The sequence below is a fragment of the Pongo abelii genome, chromosome 10 (assembly GCF_028885655.2).
Source record: "Pongo abelii isolate AG06213 chromosome 10, NHGRI_mPonAbe1-v2.0_pri, whole genome shotgun sequence".
Taxonomy (NCBI): Eukaryota; Metazoa; Chordata; class Mammalia; order Primates; family Hominidae; genus Pongo; species Pongo abelii.
Window position 1 is genome coordinate 130,700,749 of NC_071995.2, and position 15,203 is coordinate 130,715,951.

General features: G+C 47.0%; 1 protein-coding gene across 9 annotated transcripts in view; it reads left to right on the forward strand.

Annotated features, from left to right (window-relative positions):
- SFSWAP (splicing factor SWAP) overlaps window positions 1–15,203 on the forward strand; it is a 91,136-nt gene that overhangs the window by 16,696 nt on the left and 59,237 nt on the right. For all 9 annotated transcript variants that reach the window (XM_024256931.3, XM_024256930.3, XM_009248410.4 and 6 more), the window contains exon 7: window positions 994–1,129. In XM_024256931.3, the coding sequence (XP_024112699.2) occupies window positions 994–1,129 (136 nt within the window). The remainder of the gene's footprint in view (window positions 1–993; window positions 1,130–15,203) is intronic.

Below are 15,203 nucleotides of genomic sequence, written 5' to 3' on the forward strand. Positions count from 1 at the left end.
TTTGAGATATTTAGAATTCCAAGTAGAGTGTTGGTTAAGACTTGAAAATTGTTTTGTTGTCCGGGTGTGGTGGCTTACACATGTAATCCTAGCACTTTGGGAGGCTGAGGCGGGTGGATCACCTGACATCAGGAGTTCAAGACCAGCCTGGCCAGCATGACGAAACCCCATCACTACTAAAAATACAAAAATTAGCCAGGCATGGTGGGTACACCTGTAATTGCAGCTACTCGGGAGGCTGAGGCACGAGAATTGCTTGAACCTGGGAGGTGGAGGTTGCAGTGAGCCAAGATCACACTAATGTACTCCAGCCTGGGAGACGGAGTGAGACTCTGTCTCAAAAAGAAAAAAAAATTGTTTAGTTGTGATTTCATCATAGGATTGGATTTTATAGGTGATCAGAATATATGCATCTTCAAGTCCTATGTTACCATCACAGATTGTTTTTAAATAAATATTTTCACTTCTAATTCTCCCTTCATCTGTGTGAAGAAACCACTCAGCAGTATCTTGTGGTTAATTCACACCACTCTGCCATTTGTGACATAAAAAACAGGAGTCTACTAGATTTAAGCATCTGGTTTTCAGCAGTTGTGCAGTGTGGGTGACCTTTTGTGGGAATGATTGCTGATTGATTGGACTGGAAAAGCTGTTGGTGATTAAAAATCAGAAACTCCTATAAGGAAAGGCAGTTTCAAATTTTGCATGGGGTTAGACATTCACACTTTAATTGGTGTCAAACTGGTCTTAGTTGTTCATCTGTCCTTTTCTTGGTAGTTATTTTGGAAATTGAAACCCTGTGTTCACTCAGTTCCTCTGAGACAGCCAGCTGGGGCATTTGGCCACAACCCGTTAGGACCTCCGTGGGTGCGTGCATGTGTGTGTTTTTTCTAAGGCATGTACACTGTGTCCTAGAGGCGAGCCTTTTGCAGCAGAAGAGTTCTGCATGGTTCAGAATCCTGAATGCTAAGGCTGTGTCTTCTCTGTTTCCAGCCCTTGAAGGTAGTGGACCCAGATCATCCCCTCGCAGCGCTTGTTCGTAAGGCACAGGCTGACAGTTCCACTCCCACCCCACACAACGCAGACGGTGCGCCTGTGCAGCCCTCCCAGGTGGAGTACACGGCAGACTGTGAGTACTCACTGTGTGTGTCCTGACCTGTGTTCAGCTGCCTGTGACAGAGCCAGCTACAGGGCTCTAAACCCCAAGTGTTCTATCCTCCAAGTGTAACAAGTATGGAAGCAGGCAGCCCAGAGCCCGCGCATGGTCCCAAGGGAGAGTGCCATGAGGCTGCCGTTTGCTTGGCCCAGTTTTGGCAAGATGGCTGCCCTACTCCAGCATTAGCTCTGCATTCCAGGAAGGAAGAGGACCGGCAAATGTAGCTGGCTGCCTCTGCCCTTCTTTCTTTTTTTTTGAGACTAGGTTTCACTCTGTCACCCAGGCCGGAGTGCAGGGATGCAAGCATGGTTCACTGCAGCCTTACCTCCCAAACTCAAACGATCCCCCCGCCTCAGTCTCCCTAGTAGGTGGGACTACAAGCACTGTAACACTGGGCTAATTTTGATTTTTTGATAGAGATGGGGTCTCACTATGATGCCCAGGCTGGTCTCGAGCTCCTGGGGTTAAGCAATCCTCCCGCCTTGGCCTTCAAAAGTGCTAGGATTACAGGTATGAGCCACTGCTCCTGGCCCTGGCTCTGCCCTTCTTTAAATATCTCCACCCAAGCCATACCTAGTGGCTTCCCTTACCTCTCAGTGGCTAGCGTGGTGTCACTTGGTCTCCCCACTCAGCAGAGGCTGGGCAGTGGGGCCTCATTTAAACACGTTGCTGCCCTAAACAAAGTCAAATGCTGTTAAGAACATGGAGAATGGGAGACACATAGTATTGTCTAACACAGTTGCTTTCTTTAAAAAGGTTCACAGCAGGCCAGGCATGGTGGCTAATGCCTATAATCCCAACACTTTGGGAGGCTGAGGTGGGAGGATCACTTAAGCACAGGAGTTTGAGACCAGCCTGGACAGCATACTAAAACCCCATCTCGGCAAAAAATAAAAAAAAAATTAGCTGGGCATGGTGGTGTACCTGTGGTCTGAGCTACTTGGGAGGCTGAGGTGACAGGATGGCTTAGCCCCAGGAGGTTAAGGCTGCAGTGAGCTGGGATTGCACTGCCACACTCCAGCCTGGGCGATAGAGCAGTATCCTGTCTCAAAAAGAAGAAAAAAAAAAGGCTTACAGCATAAGGTAACATATTATATGCACTGAGAAATTACATTTCTTTTTCTCGCTGATTGCAGTTCTTTTATGGTATTAATTGAAGGTAAGTCTTGAAGGTCCATGCAGGAGATCATTTGAAAGTGTTTGACCTTGGTTCCGGCATCAGGTCTTTTTGTAATTGTTTTATTCAGAGGTTAAATATGGAATGAGGAAGCTTTAGCAGAGCCGAGGAACCACCTGCTGAGTCTGCTTCCCAGGCAGATCTGGTACCCTGACTCCATTTGTAAAGCTTGTCTCCTTCAGTTCAGCCGGAGATGAATTGTTAAAACATCAGCTCCTCTTTATTTGGGACAAGCTTTTGTAAACATCACAGCTGTGTTCTTTGCACTTCCCTTTTAGCACTGGCACATACTAAACGTTTTTAGACTTTAAAAAATTAGTTACTAGAGTGAACTTTCTGCATGTGTCCCCCCAAAAACCTTTGAAAGCTGAGAATGTCTTTACATGATTAAATCAAGTCATATCAAATTTCATTGACTGTTCAAATCAAAGGTCAGCTCTACTGCTGCAGAGGTGCATGTTAAATAGTGTAGGCAGCCAGCTATCTGAGGTGCTCTGTAGATCACTCTTAATGCCCAGTCCTCACTGCATGGATTTTTGGATAGACGGCTGCACACCTTTAAGTCCTGAGCCCCACTTGGCAGCCTGTGAAGCTCCCGCCCTGGCGTCCTGGGACGCTATGCTCTGCCCGGGATGCCTGCCCACTGAGGGACCATCCCTCTGCTTCCTCCTTTCCTTTTCCAAGCCTGTTGTTGAGTTTGCATGAGCCAAATGCATTGTCCATGCACGTCCACCAGATCCCTGAAGCTGCTGCAAAGCAGAGGACGAGAAATTCAGGGCGGGCTGACCTCGATTATTTGCTGTGCTAATCACTGGTGGAAGAACAGCCATGTGCAGACCCCGCAGGACCGGGCAGGATGGTGGAGCCGGCTGGTAGTGGCCGTTCTGTGACACACAGCATCCCCTGGTCTGGTGGGAATGTGATCTGAACTGAGGCATGCAGGGGTGGCGTTGTGAGGTGTCCGGGTCAGAAGGCTGGGCACATTCCGAAGGGTTCACCGCAGGGGCGGCCGGAGCCCACGCACTTTGGTTTCTTCCCACCTGCTGGTGACTCCCGAGACCACTGATAAGCCGGGACAGCCCCCCACTACCAGCACCCTGGGCACTGACAGCAGCCCCGCCCTCCTCCCAACTGCAAGTGCTCTAGTAGGGGGTGCCGTCTCCTCCCCTCAATACGGTGCCGTTGTTTTGAAACTCATTGTCTCTCCTCGGCACAGCAAGAGTAGTGGATACACACGTGAGAGTGAGGGTGCCTGGAGGCTGGTGAAAGCATGCGTGTCTGCTGTTAGGGTCTGTGGGTTTTAGACACATGCTCCTGCATCAGCCATAGGGGTCAGAGCCCTCCTATGAGCCTCCTCACTGAGCACAGCGCTCAGGGCCACCACCACAGTCCCACCCATCTTGGATCTGGAGGGTCAGAAGGTGGGGGAGGTGTCCTCATCCAGTTTCCAAGAAGAGCCAAGAGCTAGAACTTTGGCTCTAAATCACTGTAAAACCTAGCAGAAATCAGTATAAACCTGTACTCAGGCGCTCAGCCTTATGGGATGAGTGGCTGTGGCGTGGCAGTAGTCGGGTCCTTCGGCACTACGCAAGCCCGGGCAGTGCGGCCGTTGCAGAATCTGCAGAGGTTCCAGGGCACCTGACTCACACACCTCCCTGCCTGCCATCTTCCTCTGCAACCCTTTGAGTATCTTGTTCTGCCTGCCTCATGCTTCTGTGTGCTGTTGAAGTTTCATGGGTGAAAGTCCCTCATGACCTCGTCTTCACCTTCCTGGGTTTTCAGTGAAGTTGTTGCGGAATTTGGGGTCCTGTGTGGCAGGTTGTTGGCAGTTGCAGGTGGAGACAATAGTCATTGCTCTACTCAGGTTGGTCATGATTAGGGAACTGCCTGTAATTCATGGACTGACTACTATGTAATTCATGGACTGACTACTACAGTATTCATGACTGATTACTATGGTTTGTAATCAGTCATTGATAACAGCATTTATTTACAAATACAGTTCAAATAGAAGGAAGACTGGTCATAGTTTTTGGGTTGAGTTCCGTCATGCTAAAGTTCAAGATAATATTTTTACGTTCATTATATGTAGTTAGTTTCCAAAAGTATTAATGCAGTGGGATCTCAACTATGCTTAAAATAGTAAACTGGAGAGAGCTGTGCAAAAAATACTATGAGGCTCAGAGCTACCTCTCAAATTGGCATTTGGTTGATTTTTTTTTCTGCATACTTTTTTCATTTTCATAATGTTTTTGAGTATGCATTGCTATTTTACTTTTTTTTTTTTTTTTTTGGAGACGGAGTCTCTCTCTGTTACCCAGGCTGGAGTGCAGTGGTGCAATCTCGGCTCACTACAACCTCCACCTCCTGGGTTCAAGCGAGTCTTCTGCCTCAGCCTCCCAAGTAGCTGAGATCACAGGCGCTCGTCACCACACCTGGCTAATTTTTGTATTTTTAGTAGAGACGGGGTTTCACCATGTTGGCCAGGCTGGTCTCAAACTCCTGACCTCAGGTGATCCACCCACTTCAGCTTCCCAAAGTGCTGGGATTCCAGGCTGAGCCACTGCACCCAGCCATGTTGCTATTATACTTAAGAAACAAAGTAAAATACAAAGTTCATAGAATAACTATAATGTTTGAAATGCTGGACAGTGAGGACAAGAGCAGCCCGTGGCTTGGCCTGAGTTTGTGGTAAGCCCAAGCCTCTACAGATCTCCCAGAGTTCCTTCTCAGACTGTTGTGAGGACGTTGCTGAGTCGCTTCAAGAAAAGACCTTTAACTCATGGGCTGTGTCTGATGAGCCTTTGTGAATGTAGTATATGAGGTTGGTGGGCTATTTTGAAATTCCTGCTTCAGCCAGCACAGAGGAAGGTTTGAGGGGCCCCTTTCTGTCTTGGGCACACCCAGCCCTGCTCAGGAGAGCTTGAGAAGCAGGTCTGCGGATTCTGCTGCCCTTGGCTGCTCTCAGCTTGCTCCTTGTCTCCGCCTGAGGTACCCAGTGTGTTCACAGAAGTGTTGTCCCATGGGGTTTCATATACAGCCTGTTATTCCTGTATCTCTAATGTGTGATTTTCCATGCTCTGGGCATGCATGGCTTTGTTTCTTAAACAGCCAGCTTTCTATAGAGAAGGCACAACCATCAGAGGCATTGAAGTAATTTTCAGAAGAGGGCTTAAATTGTGGGCTTTGCACTTGGGAAATACTCTAGTAGGATACTGGAGAGAAAGCTGTCTGGAAAATTACTAACATTACTGATAACATTTTGGGAGACTCTCAGTTGGGGCAAACCTGGGGCTCCGTGGGGTCTGGAAAAGGGCGGGGCTGGTGTCCGTCGAGCACGTCAGCTTCCACAGCACCCAGTTACTTTTCCCGAGGACAGAGGACTTGCATGTGAGGGAGGAAGCGTGATTTAAAGCATGCAGAGAATCATGCCCCACAATGAAAGCAGAGCCCTGTGACCCACGTTTCAGACCACTGGCAACCATGGACACCAGAGACAAGACAAAAGACATTTTGGCCGTGGACTTGAAACATCAGCTCTATGAGAGCGGGCGGGGGATGGCACGGTCTCCCTGGGACTTACTGGGAAGGTGCGTATCGTCAGGAGCTCCTCACCCTCCCCTGTGAGAACTTTCCTATGTGTGTCTCTGCCATCTCCTCCTCCTCCCATTCCTGACCTGTGGAGCCAGGGGTGGATTGGCAAGTCTATAAGGCGCCTTTCACATTGAGGGTCTTAGGATTTGCAGTCCAGCTTTGCAGGGAGCGGCAGTTTGTCATTTGTAGGAGGAAATTTCACGATCATAAAGCACAGCATGCATCCTGAGAGCCAGGCAGCGACGCTGCCTGCACTGCCCCAGCGCTCAGAGGACCACAGGAGCAGGGCTTCCTCCTTGTCTCTGAGCAGTGGAGCCAAGGCTGGAGGTGGGCGCAGCTCCATGTTCTCGGGGGATTTCTTCACTGTGTTTCTTGGGGGCTCACCGACTGCAGCCGTATTCCTGGAGAGAGGAGGAGGCCTGTCACAGCATCTGTGACAGCCCGGAAGGAAACAGCAGTCCATACAGTCCCCTCAGGACAGGCACAGAGGACTCCACCCTGGGGTCACAGGCTTGGTGAGGTGGACAGGCCGGGGTGGGCCCCGAGATGTGCAGAGTGTGTGTTCAGGCTTGTCTTCCTGCCGCAGCACAGCAGCCCTCCCAGGCCTGGGTCCTGGCACCTGCCCCTCCACTCCCCATGCAGCTTCATCCTCCAGGGCGTGGTCTGCAGATGACTTACCTCCTAGATGCAAACAAGGCCCCAAACACACACATGGGAGCCCTGAGCCCACCCTGGGGCAGGGTGACACATGGGAGCAGGTCAGCGCCCTGTGTGTGGCTTGCCACCATCATTCGGGAACTTTGCTCCTGTCCTAGGTGAGTGCCTACCCTGTGGCACTGAGACCCAACAGCTCAGGTGACAGTGACACCTGCAGCGGAGGCTGGGGAAGCATCAGAGCCTCTGCTGTGGTGGACGCCAGGTGGCCCCTGGCACAGAGAGCGTGTTCATCGCTGGCTTCTGCCGCCCTCGAGGACTTGAAGGCTGACGTTGGGCTGGGTGTGGCTCGTACATAGGACAGGGCCCACACAGTGGATTCATGTTTTTCCCCACAACTTAGAATAGCAAAGTTACAGACTTTGGGTTCTTACGAAGACAAGAATGAATGTCTTGGCTAACCATGATCTTACCCAAGAGGACTTTAAAATGAATGTGCAGGGGAAATGAGAAGAGGACTTATGATCAAAAAGAGAGTGACTAGGAGGTCAGAAAGGCAGCCGCCCCACCCCACGCACTCCCTGCTTGTAAGCCGGGGCCCCATTGTTGTGTTACCACACTTCTGTTTTAGAGCCTGTTACGGTTTTGAGTTACACAGTCATGTGTGGGCTTGTGCATGTTTGAATGCCCTGTGGACCCAGAGCTCCATGAGGCAAAGGCTGGGACTGTCTTCCTGGCCAGCGTGCTCCCTGCACCTCGATCCAAGGGGCCACGGGGCTCCCAGGAACATTCACCAAGTAACTTCAGAAAAGTGAAGAGCAGAAGTTCCAAAAGCACCTGGTGCTTCCTGGGAGAAATCACCTGCACAGGTACCTTGGATCCAACTGACATGTGAGATGAACGAGCTCTCCCTTCGTGCGCATGTGTACGCTTGCACGTGTATGCACGCACGTGTATGCTGAGGAGCAGGCATTGGAACATGACGGAGCTGCTGCTGCTGCAGCCGCAGATACCCTCTCAGCCGGCATGGCGCATGGGGGCGGGGTGGGGCAGTGAAGGGGGGCCTGCTCCGAGAGACAGGTCAGGCCGGAAGCGACTGGCCGTGAAGGTGACGCTCATACCATAACCTTAGCAGCAAGCTGTTGCCACACAGTCACAAAAGTGGGAGGCAGCAGCAGAGCAATGTGGCCACAGGCACTCGGACTCTCCAGAGAGCCGGCGGGAGGCTTTCCTGGCTGAAAGCACTGACAAGTATTTGGGTCTGGGGGACAAGGGAAACTTGGAAATGACAGAAAAGCCCAAAGATCAAGTCCCCACAACCTCCCCCAGCGAAGAGAGCTCTCGTAGCCAGGGGCTGTGCATCTTCCCTGCGCGCCCGCGCCTGAAGATTTATGCGCGCGCTTTCTGACGAACAACCTTTGCAGTTGGGCTTTGTTGTGGCTGGGTGACTCAGCCCTTTGCTTTGCTTCTCTAGGCCTCAGTTTTCCCATTTGTACCATTAGGGTATTAATTTAAGTAGCAGAAGCACTCTATCGTATTCTGAATGGGACATCAGTTAATTCTGGAACATTTTGGAGGTTTCCCATTGTTCCTGTGAACCCCAGGGAGAGTTTGAGAAACAAATGATAAAGGGAAAACACAATCGTAGAGTGTGATGCTGCCTTCGAAGGTCTCTCGAGCCTCATAGTTAGCGCTTTAAGCAAAATAGGCAGTTAAAACAGGTCTACACATGCTGTGTGTGGACCCAAACCATGAACATGCTGGGCCCCGGCCCGTTTATTGCTGTTCCCTTGGTCTTGGCGTCCTGTGGTCCTCACGTGAGCTGCACCCAGCGAGCAGATCCAGTCTGGATTTCTGTAATGTGATGCTGTGCTTATTTCATGGTTACTTCTCCCTCCTCGAGTTGCTCTATGGCTTTTTAAAGCAGCTGACTTTTTATCCATCTTCTCAAAGTATTCAGCTTCATTTTCACAGAAATGATAATTCTCATCTCTCACTCAAATTTTATGTTTGCATAAATTTTGTAAGTTTAACTGGAAAAAATAAGAGAGACTCTACTGTTAAAAGCAAAAAGGCCCAGGCTTCTGAAGAGACGCCCCTTCTCCCCTGGTGTTTGTCATGGCACGGGCCAACCCAGCAAGATGGAGCCACCGGTCCAGCCAGGGAGCTTCTGCAGTGTTTCAAACAAGGCGGCTGCAGCACAGAAATCCACAGGCCCTGCAGTGGGAAGGGATGAATGAGTCCCCAGAAACAGATCCAAATAAAAATAAGGACAGAGAAAAGGAAATGCCAAGCTAACAGGAAGGGGTGTTTTAAGACACAAAGAGCTATTTGGAAAACATCACATTAGAGCCTCACTTTCACCCAGCATCAGAATCACTTCCAGATGTAAATGCCAGTTGTGGAAATTCTTAGGAAAGTAAGGATGCTTCAGCAGAATGAAGAATCATCTATTTTCAGCCAGCAGTTATATTCGATTAATTTAAAAAAAAAAAATGAGAAAAAAAAAAAAGCCTGTATGTCTAAACAGCTTTTACAATCAAATAGGAAAAAATTCTGATAGTCTAGTAGAAAAAAGATCTGCAGTGTGAATAATTCAGAGGTAAAAATGCCCATACGGTTTTTAAAGGCTCACCCTCACTGCCTGCTCACAGGCATCGTGTCCGCCGACCGTAGAACCCGAAATCCGTAGTAAACACCCCTCCAGCGCTTTGGTTCAGCTCAGCTCCAGCGAATGTGTTAGGATGTGAGGCTTTGTATTACAGTAGAAAGGAGCGCACTCATAGGCACACAGAACACTGTGAAGGTCTAAGACTTAGGAGAAGACGGAGATTTCTAGGCCGTTGGAATGTTATTTTGTATATGCGAGTTCGGGTACCTTAATAATAGAGATTAAATAAAAGAAATGCAGAGGAAACCTACAATGGAGTGCCATTTTTCAGCTGTCACTTAAGCAGAGAAAGAAAAGGTGACAGATGTTTATTATCGGTGAGGGTGTAGATTTGTGCCAGCAATGTACATGTGGAGGGCCAGCAGGCAGTCTATCAGTCTAAAACACACATGCCTCCAACCCAGGATGTCTGCTCTCATTTACTAATAATGGGTGAACATAGCCACATAGATATTCATCATAGTACGATTTTAGTAGGAGCAAAAGACTGAGACGACCCACATCCTCGGTGGAGGACTAATGGAGTCCCTCTGGTGTGCTCTCACGGTGGGCTGCAGAGCTCTGGGGGTGAGTCAGGGCCCGAGTGCTGCAGGGCCACCCTCCGGAATGGCTCTTCCTGAGGGTGGAGGCGAGGTGACTCAAGGGGAGGGCAGGACGAGGCAGTCTGTTCACGTCGGAAGGGGAGGGAAGTGTCTGTACATGCTTCTGTATCAGCACCTAAAAGGGCAGGTAAGAAGGACCAGAGAGGGTAACTGGAAGGACAAGGTCGCAGACAGGAGTGGCTGACTCACCTGCCCGTTTGTGCTGCTTGCATTTTTTCAGCGTGACTTGTCACCTTCTCAAAACATGCAGATTGACGTGGTGCTTATTTTGAGACTAAACTGCTATGCTGAATTAATTCCTTATAGTTCTGTATTTTAATAATACGTGCTTTTATAATTTTGAGGTGTTTCATCAGCTTAGTGTATTTTGTTTAGGCCGAAGTGGCCCCCGTAACATCTTTTTCCCCCATAAAGACTTGCGTGCCCAGTACTGCTGTGTCTCGTGGGAGGCTGTTGGGTCACTAAGCTTTTCTGGCTTTCATGTGGCCTGGTATTTAATAATCACCTTAGGATATACTCAGTCATTCTTTCTTATTTACTTCCTATTGATAGAGATTTTCCTACATTTTGGCAGCCTGGGAAGAAAAGCATCTATTTTTTTCCTTAAAGTCCAGCAGAATTTCATATATATATATATATGTATATAAAATAATTTTTCTAGAAGCTCATTAAATATAGATGTGTAAAACTAACAATGTATTTCATTTATTAATTAGCCTGACAGTGAACTACTTTTCATGCTCTTTATTTTTCATTACTTGTCTTCTGCTATTTAGCTATAAATCCTTACAGAAGAGTATAAATAAATAAAAGTAATTATGCAGGAGGCAGTAATAGTGAAATGCTGCCCACTGTGATAGCCTATGGTTTTTTTTAACAAAATGCCAACTCAGTTTTTCTTAATATTTATTCTATAAATATCTGAAGTGAAATTAAACCATTTCGCGTGGCTACTATAGATATTTTCTTGCTTCTATCCCAGTTTTTTAAATGTGCCTTTGCTGTTTATGGTATATTTTTCCTGCAAATCATGACTTTGAAGTTCTTTACTTACTTTCCAAACCCGTTTTTAAAAATGGTTTTATTGTATGTCAAGAGAAGAAGGAAGAAAGCAAAAATATTACCCAAGATTCCACCATCCAGAAATAGCCATTACTGAACATCATTAGCAAAGTGGAAAATACTGAGGTAATCGTGCTAAATAAAAAGGAAAGAAAGAAGCTTGTTATCTGTGGAACACAAAGATCATCTTTATGCACGAATATCAATTAAAATGTTGGATGTGTCTCTAGAAATACTTACGTTAAAGTGGAAATAAACTTAATTTTACTTAAACAGAAGAGCCTACAATCTAAAAATGAAGTAACTGTCGAACTTCGGATGAAAGTTTCTTTTATGCCTAAAGAATTCAGTTCTGAAAAATGGTTAGGAGAACATTGAGAGATTGTCATTGTAGATATTTTTTAAAACTATATATTTTTCCTGATTTTTGTTAGAATTTTTCAACTTTTTCGTTGCATTTAATATATATCGAACATCTTTGTATTAACAGTGCATGTGTATCTCTCTCTCCTAGCTGTAGCAACTGCCTAGTATCCTGTTGTATAGATTTATTATGAAACAGCCCTCCATTAATTGATAATTTGATTATTTATGATTTCCAATTATTTCTACTTTTCTAGTGCTGTAATGAACTTTTTTTTTTTTTTTTTTTTTTTTTTTTTTGGAGACAAGATCTCGCTCTGTCACCTAGGCTGGAGTGCAGTAGCGTGATCTTGGCTCACTGCAACCTCAACCTCCCAGGCTCAAGCTATCCTCCCACCTCAGCCTCCTCACCAGCTGGGACCACAGGCACGTGCCGCCACACCTGGCTGATTTTTTTAGATAAATTTTTAGAGGGTCTTGCTATGTTGCCCAGGCTGATCTTAAACTCCTGGGCTCAAGTGATCCACCCACCTTGGCCTCCCAAAGTGCTGGGATTACAGGCATGAGCTACTGTGCCATGCCAATTATTTATTACTTTTAAGCACTAATACGGTATAATTCCATATGCAAGATAAAAATCTTAGAAAATAAACAGCTAGGTCAAAGAGTATATGCATTTGTTTAAAGTATTACCAGTGACTGAGCAGTTGCCTTCTGAAACATTGTGTCAATATGCAATGCCACCACTGGGATATGAGTGCTTCTTAGTTTTGTAACCATTTGAAATGTAAGATTGATTTGAATATGCTGATATAGAAATATATTTATTTAAGAGTGAGTAGGACAGTCAATATACTATATATATGACTTTGACTTTGGTTCCTTTAAAGTATAGAAATGTTATTTTTATATTATGAGAGTGTATAAATAGTATTTGTGTTCTCTTATTCCCTAGTTGCGCTTTTTTTTTTTTTTTTTTTTTCGAGATGGAATCTCGCTCTGTTGCCCAGGCTGAAGTGCAGTGGCACAGTCTTGGCTCACTGCAAGGTCCGCCTCCTGGGTTCACGCCATTCTCCTGCCTCAGCCTCCCGAGCAGCTGGGAGTACAGGCGCCCGCCAACACACCCAGTTAATTTTTTGTATTTTTAGTAGACAGGGTTTCACTGTGCTAGCCAGGATGGTCTGAATCTCCTGACCTCATGATTCACCTGCCTCGGCCTCCCAAAGTGCTGGGATTACAGGCGTGAGCCACTGCGCCCAGCCCCTAGTTGCTTACTTTTAGTTTTATGGTTGACTGGATTTGTTTTTTCCCTACAGCTTCTGTTTTTGAGTTATTTATTCGATTCATCTTTTCTTGATCATTTGAATTTCCTAAACAAGTAACGTTTTTACAAGGGCTGTAGTTCGTGAATTCTGCCTGTTGAAAAATGCCTGCCTTTGACTTTGTGTGAACAGGACACCTTGTCTGGGTATAAAAACTCTTGGGTAATGCTGTGGGCCTCTCAGATCTCTGGGAACTAGAATCTGACGCTGTCTTTTCCACCGCAGGGTGGCCCGGGGTAGCTGGATGGGTCATGACTACCTATTTGGGTTTGTTCATTGATTGGTTTGCATTCATTGCTCCTATGCTGCTCTCTGAGTTTTTTCATGCTTGAAAATCTTTCTCAGCTGCCTTTTAACATAAATAGCAGTTTGCAGGGAACAATGCACCGAGTCGCTTGCCTAGGATTCAGAAGTGGAATTGAACATTGCTGTGGAAAGGGCGAGGCCAGCCCTGTCTTCCCTACCCTGTCCTGGGAGGTGGATGCTCTTTCTGACCCAACATCTGAGGAAGTCTTGCTTTGCCCTTAACTTTTATTAACTTAATTTCCCATTTTTCATGGACTATATTGTATACCTTTCAGTCAAAGGTTCAGTTCTCATTTCCGGGAAGTTCTTTTCTGTTGCGCCTCGAGCACCTTTCCTGTCCCACACATTGGTGCCTCTGCTTGAAGGACACAGTCTCTTGGTTCGGGTTACGTTTCTTCTTCGAGCCTGTGCTCCCTGTGTTTCTCTTTGGCACTCAGCAGGACTGTGTCCATCTTCCCTGTCAGCGACTTTTTTCAGCCATGTCTATTTGTTCCTTGTAGTTTAAATTCCATTGTTTCTGCATGGTATTGTTTGGATCCTTGGCTGGTTTTCTAAGCTTTACAGCAGGGCTCCACAGCCTTTCTATATAAAGGTGCATGTCTTCAGCCCTGCAGCTGCCCAGCCTCTATGCAGCCCCTGCTCTGTCCCTGGGGTGTGGAGGCAGCTGCAGATGGTCATAGACCCGTGAGTGTGGCAGCTCTTCACTAAAGCTTGATTGATGGATACAAGGATTTTCATTTCCTTTTTTTTTTTTGAGATGGAGTCTCACTCTGTCGCCCAAGCTGGAGTGCAATGGCACGATCTCAGCTCACTGTAACCTCCACCTCCTGGGTTCAAGCAGTTCTCTGCCTCAACCTCTCGATTAGCTGGGATTACAGGCATCCGACACCACACTTGGCTAATTTTTGTATTTTTAGTAGAGATAGGGTTTCACCATCTTGGCCAGGCTGGGAACTTCTGACCTCGTGATCCACCTGCCTCAGCCCCTCAAAGTGCTGGGATTACAGGCACAAGCCACCGCGCCCAGCCTAAGTTTTTAATTTCATACAATTTTGATGTCATCAAATATTATTATTTTGTTTGTTTGTATTTTTTCAACCATTTAAAAATGTAAAAACCAGGCCAGCCAAAATGTAAAAACCAGGCCAGCCAAAACCATACCTATAGTCCCAGCACCTTGGGAGGCCAAGGTGGGTGGATCTCTTGAGCTCAGGAGGTCAAGACCAGGCTGGGCAACATAGTGAGACTGTCTCTACAAAAAGAAATTAAGAGAATTAGGTGACCATAATGGCGCCCACCTGTGGTCCCAGCTGCTGGGGAGAGTGAGGTGTGGGGGTTGGCAGAGGGGAAGGCATTGAGGAGTTCCAGGCTGCAGGGAGCAATGGTTGTGCCACTGTGCTCCAGCCTGGACAACAGAGCAAGACTCTGTCTCAAAAAAAAAAAAAAAAAAGCCAGTAAACACCATTCTGCTGATGGCTGTACAAGAACAGGGAGAGCGCCTGCTGGACCCTGCCTCACAGCCTCCCCCTCTATTGCATTTGGTTGTGTTACCTTATTTTTGTGCTTTGTTGAATTCCTGTCTTCTCAGATTCATCTGTGGCTCAGAGAGCTCAAAGGTTCCTCGAGTCACATGCTCCTCCAGCTTGAGTTGCCATTCACATGCCATGCTGCTTCCCTCTGCTGCTTTTCCTGGGGGCGTGTGCGGGGTCTCATGCCGTCTGGCACTTCTCCTTCCCTGGTGTGCAAGCTTGTGTGTTCTTGGTGTGGGTGGATTCTCCTTGATGCTCTCTCACCTTCTCTTAGCTCCTTTTTCTTCCCTTCAAACAGCCTTCTTGGGAAGACCTATCCTCTGCTGTCTTTTGTGAGATTCTAAAAATGTCCTAGAGTGGATTTCCTTCCCCCAGTGAGGGACCTACAGGGAGAGATGTTCTTGAGTATCACAGCATATGTCAGGCAGGGCCCCAGGTCCACAAGCCCCATTCTCCTCACTGTCAAGATCCTCACTGCAGGTCAATGGCATTTCCACCTGCTTCTCTCCATGGTGGGGCCCAGGTCTCACTTCAGCCACTTGCTCTCTTTACCCACAACTCTCTGGAACCTATTTTTATGTAAGAAGTCTTCAAAACCTCAATACAGCATTAAAAATTGAAAACTTCTTACTTTGAGGGTCACTGATGAAAATGATAAGTTATGTTTAGAGACAGGCTTTTTTTTTTCTAGAGGAAAGTTTTATTTGCCAGAAAGAGGTGACTTTTAAGCACAGTGGGCTAAAATTCCAAATAGCTGGTTAAATGCC